Source organism: Periplaneta americana, chromosome 6 (genome assembly GCF_040183065.1).
Source record: "Periplaneta americana isolate PAMFEO1 chromosome 6, P.americana_PAMFEO1_priV1, whole genome shotgun sequence".
Taxonomy (NCBI): domain Eukaryota; kingdom Metazoa; phylum Arthropoda; class Insecta; order Blattodea; family Blattidae; genus Periplaneta; species Periplaneta americana.
Window position 1 is genome coordinate 106,084,794 of NC_091122.1, and position 13,774 is coordinate 106,098,567.

The 13,774-nt window shown below is 34.9% G+C and overlaps 1 protein-coding gene across 9 annotated transcripts in view; it reads left to right on the top strand.

Annotated features, from left to right (window-relative positions):
- LOC138701630 (serine/arginine repetitive matrix protein 5) overlaps nt 1–13,774 on the top strand; it is a 57,633-nt gene that overhangs the window by 11,187 nt on the left and 32,672 nt on the right. For all 9 annotated transcript variants that reach the window (XM_069828729.1, XM_069828722.1, XM_069828724.1 and 6 more), the window contains 2 exons: nt 5,926–6,054; nt 11,922–12,042. In XM_069828729.1, the coding sequence (XP_069684830.1) occupies nt 5,949–6,054; nt 11,922–12,042 (227 nt within the window). In that variant the 5' untranslated portion in view covers nt 5,926–5,948. The remainder of the gene's footprint in view (nt 1–5,925; nt 6,055–11,921; nt 12,043–13,774) is intronic.

A 13,774-nucleotide genomic window follows, 5' to 3' on the forward strand; every position in this document is an offset into this window, starting at 1 on the left:
CAACATCCACATCGGAAGCACAGGAACAGAACTTCAATAGAACTGTCCCTCTGTAGAATTTTGAAATTTTTTTTTAAGTTTGTCCAGATCATAATTTTGAGAAAACATTCTGTTACACTTTTCCCTTACCAATAAACCCTTTTTCCCCTGGAACACTGTCTAATCATTGCATTGTATCTTCCATAATTTTCACTGAAGTCCACAGGCTGTTCTCTTTCTTGAAGTTGAGTGACCGCTTCTGGTAGGAAACCCAACTCCACTGCAATGAAACATCATTTTTCATCTCCGTAGATCCCAGAAGTTTCTTAGCTGCTGTGATCGATGATGCTGACCATCTTACTTACACTTATGAAATTTGAAGCATAGTAAACTACTACTGAAATCCATGTTCCACATCTTGTTATGATAGGCTTGGGAGGTAGAACTACACCTGTAGCAATGTGTTTAAATGTCTGAATTAATGATGGGGATTTCAGAAAGATTTTCTTAATACTGGAAACCAATTTGTCGACATCTGGAAACAAGCATCGCACCTCTTCTGACACCCTGTGGAATCTGTGGGCTATACAGGTCACATGAAGCGTGTTTGAAAATAACACTTTCAAATTTTTTCCAACCTCGTTCATATATGGCTTGAGTAACAAACAATAACATGTTGTCGTGTGGTTAATTTCTTCTGGCCACATTAATTTCAATGAATTGCTGAATAACTGTGAGGTAGTTATACTGTTAACCCTTTCCAGGCATTCTGTTGTAAGCGGGAGTGCTTCTGTACAAGGATTTTATGGTCCAACACTGACATTGGCAATACAGCAACCTGTAGGATCGGGCAACTCATTGATTGAGATCCAGATCTTCTTATTTTTCATTTTGTATTGAATAACTTTCATTAAGGAATCGTAATATTCATTTAACTTAAGTAAGTTTTTCGCAAAGATGACTCAGTAACCACAGATTCGTTGGTATACTTCTCCAAACCCTGTCTTAATATAGAATTTTTCAGTTTCCATGAAGGGATTCTTTCGTGTTTGGCCATTGCACTGTGTAGAGATATGAAGTATTTCCAGTGTTCACTGCCTGGCTAAAGTTGCCAACCCTCCCATATTTCTCAGCATCTCCCGTATTTGCCCCTAATTTTTAACAGTCTCCTGACTCCTGTATTTTTCTTCTCTTCGAGCACTTTTCTCCGTTATATTTGTATAATATAAAAATCTTTATTCTAAACATTTGATTTTGTTGTGAATGACAATTATATGATTAATTTTGTTGTTCAAGAGATGCATTAAAATGTGCAATGTGTTTAGAAAGTAATGCTTGCCAGAAACTGGTTTTAGTGCTCACCCGTTTAAAATCAAAGACTGTTAAAGTTATAAATTTGTAACAAAGGGCTAGTTTTGTTCTGAGCATACCAAGCGGTAACGATCATACAAAGAGGGCGTTTCATCTCATGAACAATAATTTGACAGAGGTTTGAAACAGGAGCACGACACATCTAATCAAACCAAAGCTGCAAATTACAGTCGACTTCAACTATTACGTGACACAAAATCTATCTCAGAATACTTATAATTTAAGGATAGCTGCCAAGGTATAGAATAAAGTTTTTTAGTAACTTAACTGAATAATTTGTCAATTTTGTGGATTTCTTAGTCTCCCGTATTTTTCTTATAAAAAGTTGGCTACCCTACTGCCTGCTCTCATATTTTGCATAGAATTTGTAGCATTAGTCGAATCCAAAGGCATTAACGTAATTTTTGCAATTTACTGTGTTAAGGCACACTAAATTTAGACATGTTACTAGTAGCTACTTTATGTAACAACTGAAAGAAAGATAGTATAAAACAAGAAGTTAATTTCAACCTTTGCCGTTATATTTCTTATTGCCACACTTATTGTTGCTTTCAAAGAAAGTATGAACTTATCGAAAGTCAAACGCAAGCAGTAATTTAAACTTTTACTTTTATATTTCCACAATGTGATACTCATTATCACTTTTAAAGGTAATATGAACTGACTGGAAAGTTTTGATATTGTCATTGTTACAATTACAGAAATAAATTAAATTTATAGGCAGACAGTTTTAATTTAAACAGTAAATAAATAATTAAGGCCATGAAAGCATTTATAAAAAAAGCAAATTAAAACTTCCATTATATCAATCCCAAAGATGTAATTCATACAGATTCACTTTTAAATTTAACACAGATGTAACACATTTAAAAAGCATTCTGCCATAGTTTTGTTCATAAAGTGCATTTTTGTTTCACATCTTGTTATGTAGTATAAGGAACAACTAGTTGCACAGAGTCAAACATGAGTTTACTTTTGTTTACCAAACTGACTATTTAACAAGTGTTTTCTTTATGACCTTATGGGTCATGTAGAGATTCCATAATGCGCAGTGGTTTTACAGTGTGATATAGAATATAGAATTGACATTAGTTATTAATTCTCCAAATATTGGCTTGTTTAAAATTAATGGAGAGTCAACATTTTTACAATGATATTTTCTTTTTTTCTTGATTTATAGTTAATGTAGTGACGTGATAAATCACTGAAGGCATTTAAAACTTTCTTTGAGAAGTGTGTTTGTACATAATATTAGGCTTCACCTCAAATTTCCAGGAGAGTAATTCTTCAATAAAATTCTGAAATATTTGTACAAAGGTTGGCATGAGAACTAATGTAGAGGAGTTTTCACTGTCCTAAACAGGAAATAGTAATATATAAGAGCGGTATGTTGAAGTTTTCATGTTCGAGGAAAAGTTTGAAAAAGCGAAACGTAGTTGAGCTTTTTTAATTTCCGAGAATTGAAAGAAAACATACCGCTCGTGTATCGTACATTATTTTGTGCGAAGATCGTTTATTACATACCTGAAAGAGGAATTTCTAATTAGATGCAATGAAATCTCCATCTTGGTTTCTGTTCAATGACGGCAAATTTGCAAAACAAAAATATCTATCTACAACATTGTTGCTTTAAAATGTTTTCTGTGTTTACTGTACTCCAGCAGGCCGTGATATACGTCTGTCTTTTTTTTTTTTCCCCAGTCTATGGAATCTTGTTGATTTTTTCACGGCTTCCTTAATGTTACTTGCATCACGAATGCAGTAACTTTAGTGGAGTTGTAGAGTTTACTTAATTTTTGCAAATATTTAAAAACAATAATTAACAGTGCAATTTAGGTGAAATTGCAGTGGTAAGTTTCCAATTTATAATTATTACTATATTGAATGTCTCTAAAAATAATATGTTAAAAGCCTAAAGCAGTAAAATCAATATGTCACTTGAGCGGTAAGAAGAGGGAAATTGTTATGTGTGTTAGGTTGGGAATACTGAATGTGGAATTTTAGACTTTCCACGGATTGGTTTTGTGCGGAAACCAAGCAAATACGTACGATCTCGCACAAATGTTATTGTTAAAGCTTTATAGTGTTTGTATGTTAAATTAATTTTTCTAGGATAGGCATCAGTATTTGCAAATCTGTAAAGGAAAAAAAAAATTAAATTAAATTTATGAATTAAATATTTAGGTTTAGATAGGTGCTATTAATTCCTATTTTCCTCATAAGCATTAAGTTAACAGATAAAAATACTATTTTGTTTCTTAGTAACAAAAATGTTGCAGTAAGATAAAATTAGTTATACGTGATGTTTTGATTTCATTAATTCCATTCCATATGTGGAACAGTAAAATATTTCTTAAGATTCTCTGATAGTGTCAATGTTTTGTATGTTTTGTTATCTAGTTTGTATTTCTAACGAACCCATTTTTATTTTCACATTGTTGTAGAATGACACTGTCTCCTAATGACACAGATGACTCATGTTATATTAGAATTATAAATAGGAAGAGTGAATAATAATAGAGAAAAAGTGTTAAGAGAATTGAATAAATGATAACAAGAAATTAGTATAAACATTGCAGCAGTAAGTTAATATAAGAGAAAGATAGGAAAAAAGATCAGTGAAAACAAAAAAATAGAGTAAATAATAAAATATTGTAATGTACAGGAAAAAGTGAAACGGAGATTTTAGTGAATATTAGTTAGGGGATAAAAAGGGTTCAGAGTAGTATATAATATTCGAGATGGCCCTGAGAAAGGGATAATATTAGGATTATTGAATAAACAGAGATTAGAAAATGAAATGTAGGATAAATATTGAATGAGAGGCTAGGTGAGTAATACGAAGGTATATAGTATAAATTGGAGTATTTATGTAGATGTATATTGCAAGGAATGTGTTAATGGTGGCACTGTATACGAGAAATGTGAGGTACATCATTACATGTAAAGAATTGCTGTGACGTAAATACAGGGCGACCCATATTTATGTCCAATTTTTTATTACACTGTAGTACTTAGCAAAACCAATCAGGTTAAGTGACCTATTCCACCATTAAAATGTACCATGTTCCATACCATTAAGAGCACAAAAGAAACTGTCATTTTATTTTACTTTATTGTGTTCACAGTATGGTCCGAAATATTTAATGTAACAGAAGAATGTAGTGTAAATCTTACATTAACCACGGCCACAAGACTGTGTATGATCGAATTGCTGCCCAGATGGAGGTGTGGCAGTCCCCGATTATGGTGCAGAGATGGTGAAAGGAAGAAATGCGACACAACTACAAGACCATCAAGAGACTTCACGCCAACTTGATTTGCACTGGCTCAGTTACGCAACAGAAGGGTGCTGGCCGATTAAAAACAGTGATCACAGAGGAGGCCAAAACAGCTGGTACTGAGACCTTCCAGAGAAGTCTTAAGAAATCCATTCGACAGTACCAGCGGGAATCTGGTGTATCCTATGGGTCCTTGCAACGGTTGCTAAAGGAAATGAATTGACAGCATGGAAGCCACACTCTGTGCAAGCTCTGTCATGTGAGAACTGTGATATCAGAATGGAGTTTGCGGAGTCTCTACTAGCATGGATTCAAGAGGAACCTAACCTTTTGCGACACATTCTGTGGTCAGACGAGTCTGTATTCCATGTTGATGGTTTTGTCAACCACCACAACTGTCATTACTGGGCATCCAAGGAAACAAATCCAGACTTTTCCATAGAAAAATTGCAGGCAAGGCCTTCTGTCACTGTATGGTGTGGCATTTGTGATAGTACGCTCATTGGCCCATACATCCTTCATGACACAATGAATACTGAGAGATACGTTGACATGGTGGAGAATTTTGTCCTTCCAATCGTATGTTTGGGATGATGCTGACATTGTGCTCTTCATGCAGGATGGTGCACCATCCCATTTTGCAATAATAACACGGGAATGGCTTTCCAATGCATTTCCTGGATTAGTCATCGGGCATCGTGGTAATGTTGAATGGCCTCCAAGAAGTTCAGACTTAACACCGTTGAACTTCTTTCTCTGGAGATACCTTAAAGAAAAAGTATATGCCAGAAAACCTCGGGATGTCAATTTTTTAGAAGTGGTAATACGAGAGGAGTGTGGCCGGGAACCAAATGAAATGCTTGTGAGAGCAGTATAGAACTTCAGCCACGTCTGGAAAAATTGCAGCAAATGGTGGTGCTTACATCGAATTTTAATATTGGTGGAATTTTAAGCAATCCTAATGATTGGACTATTAGTTCATGCTACTTTGATCCTGTCATGCTAATTCATTTACTTGTGATAAACGAATAAAAAGTTGGACATAAATATGGGTTATTTTAGTAATATATATATATTACGAGTAGAATAAATCTATGACTTGTATATAAACAAATCTACTGTACTGAAAATTGAATTTTTTTTTATTAGACTAATTTTTCACTTGATTTGAGGAATACCTAACTCTAAAATTGAAATACAGTACATGCACTCTCCTCAAAAGTTGGTGATGAAGTACATGCCTTGGGTGATGAGTGCTATTGCTAATACTGAGTAGTGCGACATTTTCTTGCAGTGTGTGACCCCTGAGACTACATTATGTCCTCATGGGAGAGCTCCTCCCGCCGACGCAATCCTCAGTCCAGCTCATCACGGCTTCGCATGGACTCATACAGCTCTGCAAATAGATTGAGTCGAAATAGAGGTGCGAACAATTTATTTACCTACATTGGATTTAACGTGAATATAAACTTTGAGAGTTGATCAACTTGAACTTTATAGAATAATATAAACTGGTTGTGGGATGCCTAAGTTGCTCATGATATTGACTGAACATTGTTGAGTAAAGTTGTACTGATATGCATGGCAGAAAATGAAATTAGGCCTAGTCATAGATTAAACAAAAATGTTAAAAAATGACAGGATCTGAAACTTGTTTAATTTGATCTTGAAGATCTGTCTTAGGAATTTATTATTTTAGTAATAAAACTCGTAGAGTACTGGAAACTTATCACGGTTTGCAGATACTCAAAGGTTCTAACAAAGGAACCAGATCAGAGCAGTTCTTCCAAACAGTTAAGATTAAACATAAAACACCTAAAATGGATTAAAGATTCTGTAAACCGACAGTTTTGCTTGGCAGATCATCTATGATAGAAAAAGAAGTGAATCCCTTTTATTCTAGATTTTTAAAGTCCGATGAAGCTTATGTGAATGTAGAGGTTTAGACAGCTAAGAGCTCGCATTTTTGGAACTACTTTGAAGTCTGCAGAGCACTAGGTCAGTCACTGGATTGTTCTTTGTATTCTAATCTAATGCTAGGTTCGGGAACGTAAAATCTTGAATGAAATTTTAAATTTTTTATGAGTGTGCTTCACCCATGCTGATTCTGGACAATAACATTAGTACATTGGCGACAGAACATCTAGAAGCTTAGATGACATCACTATGGATAGGAGAGCAGGATGTAGCTTAGACTTGTTGAACACCAAACTAAAAACATTGACTACTTACGTCTGTACAGCTGCTAATCTATGTTCCCCAGCTATTCTATGCTCTCCATATCTGCATCACTACTCGAATCACTTTCATTGTCGTCACTGATGCGACTGCAGTTTCTGATGATCGAGTCAGTGACGTTGTGAAAAGGTACTTATTGTTTCATAATATACTATTATTTATACTTGTTCACAAAGAGGAAGCTAATCACTTTTGCCCATCGAATTAAACTCTTCTTGGCACAGTTGTTGCACTAGGGACAGACTGAATGAAACATTTTGCAATGCAACCAATTTTTTGATAGTCGACCACACTGTTTCAATTGGATTTAAATTAGGGTAGAGACATTGCCTAAGTGAAGTATGTCCTGTATTTTCCAAAATTTTATCCACAGAATATTTCACTCTTTTTGGTTTCACTTATTTAATCAGTTCATATAGGTTTTTAGTATGTCTTGACAATATACAGTGTCTTGTTTATCAAGCCAATTCTTCATTTCTGCTAATTTTGGTGTGTTAAATGTTGACGCTTTTTTTTTTTCAAAAATGCTTTATGGTATGGAGCATTATAACGAAATGGGATAATAGATTTGGAACATGTTTCTCCTTTGCCCATTTTTCGTAATTTTGTTAGTTTATCTGATGATAATCCTGTGTTGCCTTATGAGCCTTCCACATAAGTAGTGGTTTGGAACAAATCCATTTTCACCCCTATCTGATCATTATTAGTCTTTGTTTCTTTTAAACTGGGACCAAAAGATCATTATTGGTTTCGTCAGTCTAGGGCTTCTGATGAACATGGAGTATATGATATAATCAGCATCCACTATATTTCATCTTTCTGATGTATATTTATCTGTAAGTGTAAGATAATTTCTTCTCGTCTGTCTAATATGGGATTTCTCGATTAAAACTGCTTTTCGATTTCCTATTCTTCCGTTAAACAATTATTTCGAATTTGTATTTCCACCTTTAAATCCTATTGACACAGCCAACTTCAGTTTTAGACATTCAGTTGTTGAAAACTTGCTTCTCTTTAATATAAAAATTATATAGGCCTATAGTTCTTTGTATTACACACTTGCCCCATTCCTCAATATCCAACACACACTGTTTAATGTTTTGCTTTTTATTCGAAGTTTGAAATCCCATACTCTGTCTACATGCTTATTTTTTTCACTTCAACTTCAATCCTTCACATACTGCTATGAGAGAGGCAGTAGCATTCTCCACCTCTTTTTGAACTTTTTAAAATGGAATTCTAATGCTTTCTGAAGTTTCTTTTGTCATGAATGTTAACACATTGTTCATGACTCCTTTTGTTTGGCTGTGGAGTTTTTTACCTTTCAGTTTAGATATTATTGGCGACATTTTAGAAATTTCATTCTGAGATTAGTATAATAATCGGTGGCCTAGATCTAATACCATGTATGTGATTTTTTTCCAAAATTTTCAGGAGAGACTAAAACTGTTTATTATTTATACATTCTATCTATTTGAATCAATGAAAAGTATAAGAATACTACATTCTTACTAATTATTGTGCTTCTAAAAAGTTTGGAAAAATCACATACATGTTAGATCTAGGCCATCACTTCACTTACTATCACAAGTAAGTTTTAATTTTATATAGACCCACACTACTTTTAACTTAATCGCACAATACATGTTATTCTTATAATACACTATTTATAATTATATTAACCAAGGGCGCACCCACGGGGGGGGGGGTCCATCGGGTCCGGAACCCCCCCCCCCCCCCAAAGTTATAACATTTTTACTGAATTTTTAAGCGTTGATAGCATATAATTCCGTTTACTCAAATTTCACCGAAATGATTCATGTCCATGTACAGTACGTAACACTTCTGATTTTTCCTGCTAGTCAAGTCCATCTAATGGCATCCTACTATAATCGTTGGTAGCTAGAGCGCTCTGCTGCTGAAAACGTAGCCGAGTGCCATCAGCCAACAAAGAATGCACAATTCTGTACTCGCTGTGTTTCAACCATCACGTTGTCATCACTGCTTAGCAGATTGAGGTCAGTGTTGCCAAAGTATCTATCATTGATTATAATAAGTATTGGCGGTATTTGACTGGTCTGTGTTTGTTTTTCCAAGTATTTGTGTCTTGAAGAATTATTAATGTGAAATTGTGAAAACTGTTATGTGATATATTAACTTAATAGTATTAGCACAAGTGCTCACAATGCAAAAACATAAAATTACCAGTTTTTTCAGCTCGGTTCCATCAAAGGTGGCTAAGTGCAATATTGAGACTGTACCTAACCTACAACATTATGCCAATATAGGTATTTTTGAACCATCTGCATCGTCATCATCAACCCCAACATCGGTATTACTGAATGTGGACTCTAGTGGTAAAGATATAAGTTCTTTTGTTAACAGAGTACTTTCATCAAGGGAGAAATTTGAGACACTAAATTCCATTTGGGTGCCGAATGAGAATTTCAAGTTCCCAGTAAAACCAGTTGGAAAGAAAGAAAAAAAACTCAGTTTCCAAAAGAGATGGCTCCAACGATGGAAGTGGTTAGCTTATTCAGACAAACAAAATGGTGCATTTTGTAAATACTGTGTTTTGTTTGTACCTCAAGAGGTTGGAATGCACAAAGCTACACCAACAGGAAGGTTAGTGAATCAGCCATTTGACAATTGGAAACATGCATGTGAAACATTTAACAGGCATGAAAAGTTACAGTATCACCTGAATTCTGTGGATACTTACACTAAATTAAAATCTATCGAACAAGGTAACGAATTGCCAGTTTCTTTGCAGATTGATAAAGCACGAAGAGAGCAAGGGAATGTAAATGTTCAAAGGATACTCCCGATAATTAAAACTGTTATATTTTGTGGCCGCCAAGGCATACCATTATGTGGGCATAAGGACTTCGGTCCCTTTGATTTGGAAAATCCACCAAATCATAACGAGGGAAATTTTAGAGCTTTGTTAAGGGAGAGTGTTGATGCAGGAGATGATAACTTAAAGAGCCATCTATTAGACTGTGGAAAAAATGCAAGTTATATAAGCTGGAAAACACAAAATGAAATTATATCAGCCTGTAACTATATTATTCGTAGCCAAATAGTGGTGAGAGTGAATGAGGCAAGATGTTTTGCTATCTTAGCTGATGAAAGTGTAGATGTCTGTGGGACTGAACAGTTTTCTCTGCCAGTACGTTTCCTTGAAAATGATAGCATCAGAGAAGAATTCCTACAGTTTATTCCAGTTTCTGAGACAACTGGAATAAATTTGGCTAGAACAATTCTTGAGAGCCTCACTCGATTTAATGTTGATTTTAAATATATGAGAGGGCAAGGATATGATGGTGCAAGTGCAATGAGTGGACAGTTTCAAGGTGCCCAGGCCTTTATTCTTAAAGAATGCCCTGCCGCTTTATATGTCCATTGTGCTTCTCACAGTTTGAACCTCGCCATATCAGATGCATGTTGTGTTCCAGAAATCAGGAATTGCATTGGCATTGTAGGTAAAGTGTGTGAATTTTTCAACACTCCCAAAAGGCAAGATGTATTAATAAACAGTATAAAAGAGCTTTGTCCTGAAAATAAAAGAAGCAAACTCGTCCAAATGTGTGCTACTAGATGGATAGAAAGACATGACTCTGTGATGGTATTAATGGAACTGATGGATGCTGTCCTCCCTGCATTGAAAACCATTTCTTTGTGGACTGACAAGGATGTATCTTCCAAAGCCGATATGCTGCATTCTTCAGTGACCAAGCCTGCATTCCTAATTTCCTTTCACGTAATCAACAAGCTCTTCTGTGTAACAAAAACCTTAAGTGAATACCTTCAGAAGACAGATATGAATTTGGAAAAAACACTTAAACATGTAGAAAATGTTTTAGAAGTGTTACAACAGGTTAGTGATGCAGCAGAAGACCAGTTTAAATCTATATTCTCGACGGTTTCTGCTCAGCTGACGTCTCTTGGAGAGGAAATTAGAATCCCTCGATGTGCATCTGGACAACGTTCACAATTCCGCAGCGATATTCCTGCTGATAATGCTGAGGAATATTACAGGAGGACTGTATTTTTGCCATTCCTATCTAATATGCAGTCTCAGATAAAAACAAGATTTGCTAAACATAACAACATTTTGACAAAATTTTTGTGTCTGATCAAGGAAGATGGGATTGCTAGTGATTTTATAGTTCTGGCCAAGTTTTATTCTCAAGTAGATACTAATTTTTGTGTCCAAGATGAGGAATTGGTATGTGAATTTGAACTCTGGAACACATTTTGTAAAGGAAAATAGTACAAGTCAGTGTGGGAAATGTATATTGCATGTGAATATGATTTCTATCCTCATGTGAAAGAGCTGTTGAAGATTTTACTAACATTGCCAGTGTCCACAAGTACAAGTGAAAGGTCGTTTTCGACTCTTAAGAGATTAAAGTCATACCTGAGAAACACCATGGGAAATGATCGTCTAAATGGTCTTGCTTTGCTAAACATCCATCGTGATATCACAATTTCTCCACAAGATGTTGTTACTGCACTAAAGATAAAGCCAAGAAGACTGGATTTTGTTTTGTAAAAGAAATTGAAAGAGGTATGTTTGTGTGTATGTGTGTGCGTGCGTGCATTTATGTAACTTGACGTTCTTTTATTGGACCACCCCCCCCCCCCCAAGAGAAATTCCTGGGTGCGCCCCTGATATTAACTAGAATTAATTTCATTGTATGTAAATTATTTTCACTGATGTATAATAAAAGACTGTTCATTAACACTTCCAACACAAGTAACAGGTTTCAGATCCTTCACTTCAAGGCAACTACTAGCTAACTGATCTCCAATGTTTGGTGGATGAATACTAGTTTCTTTGCCCATGTAAGTGGAGGGAATGGTTCCAGATTTGAAAGCTAATGGTTCTCATGCTTCCAGATGTTCTGTCACTGGTATAAGAATCCATGAGAAATGTCCTAGCCTTCTTTGATATCATATTTTCCTCATTTTCCTGATTGAACTCTTTATATTTACCCTTTTTTAATTTCCTTATTTGAAGAAAACTAATAGGATATTTGGTTGTAGTATCCCCTCCAAAGCGACGAGAACTGGACAAAGTAATGAAGAAGGCAAGACGTGATGGTCCCACACAGAGCAGCTACTGGAACAAAAAACTGTTGGAAGTCGAGGAGAAGGATCCAAATAGGTACAGCTATCTCTTCAGAAAATGTGAACATGAACTTTGTTAAAAGTCCATTTTAGGTCATTTTTTTTTTGTCAGTTTTGCCAAATTTGAATGAAGCTTGGTGCGAGGTTTTTGGGTGTTTACACAATGTTCTGTATGTAGAGACAAATAATGTTTCAGAGCTGCATATTGGCTGTAGGGAAGGCAAAGAATGTGGAATGAGGAAATGGAAACCTATTTGTTGAAACTGTTACTAACAGCTATTCTTTAATCTTCATAACAGATCCAACAGATATGTTCCCCTTTGCTTTTCCCTGTATTCTTTGCTATTGCATCCAATCTTTTCCTGTTTGCTTTTTCCCATCTTCCTAGATATTGGATCCAATATGTAGCTCTGAAATGCTGGATGTATCTGTATTTTTTGACATGGTGCAAATACCAAAAAACCTCACACTAGGTGGTGTTATTGTTAAAGTGCATCATTCAAATTGCACTTAGTTTCTCGTTGTATGTATTATGTAGCAACAAAAATAGATACATTTCGTCAAATAAATTATGCCCAGTCATAATTTTTTATGATCCCTTTTTGTTTGCAACAACATTTCCACTGCCATTTTCCTTTGTCTGCTGTAATCTATATTCCAGTGTGAATGGTCACAATTTTCCAAGAATATGTTGGCATCAAAGACATATTTTACTTTTTCCATTAATATTTTGAGGATAAAGTTAATTTACTGTGTTAATTATAAATGTTAAATAGAAAATAAAATATAGAAAGATCGTGAAAAACAGTACATCTACTTGGAATACTGGCAGTCTCAGCATTAAAAGATGTCTCTTATCTACACTGTTACAGCATCTTTTTATCAGCATTTAGGTACTGCAAGTAAGCCTATCTGTGATACATACGCCACTAACTACTGTATTTTATAAACAGCTTACGTTATGATAATTTATTGCAAATAATATTGCTCTTTCAAACACAGTTTCTATTAAAGAAGTTTTTGGTTTAAGACATGATTTACAGATTTTTACTTTAAATAGAATATTTTTTGAGATGTGAAGTCTGTAATTTGACAATATTTTTCATGTGAAGAAAAAATTAAGAAGGAAATTGAACAGATTTTCAGGAAATCACCATTTTGTGGATCTTTGACTGGACAATGACTCTGTAAAGTGGTCTACACATATGGCTTCATTAGGGTCTAATTCTTGATCTGATGATGATGATGATGATGATGATCATTATCATTATCATTATCATTATCATTCATTTCTCAGGTCTGGATTTTTTCTTCTTCAACTCATCCACAGACTTTTTACCTGTTGTCTCTCTAAATAATTGTTCTCACTGGTTTGTTTCTTCTCTAGATCGAGATACTGGTGGTATCTCAATCTTGCTGAACGTGCACTTGCTAGTAGCTCCTTTGTTATTACAAACTACTTAAGTTCATCATACACCAATCTTCTTGCTGCAAAACTTTGGGCTTTCATGTTTTCTATAGTCATATCTTTGTTCACAGAATAATCCTGTTCTACAGAGGCCTGTCTATGTGAAAGGGTTGTAACAAGTCTGACAACTTCTCACTGCTGCTGATACTGCTTATTCTTAGAGAAGTGAGTTGACAAAAAAAAAAAAAAAAAAAAAAGAGTCCAGATGTTCATTTTTCCTGCAAAACTCTTTGAATGCTGAAGAATTCGGTTTCATTGCCTTAAGAAACAGTTTCATCTGGAGTAAAGCTGAATCACACTC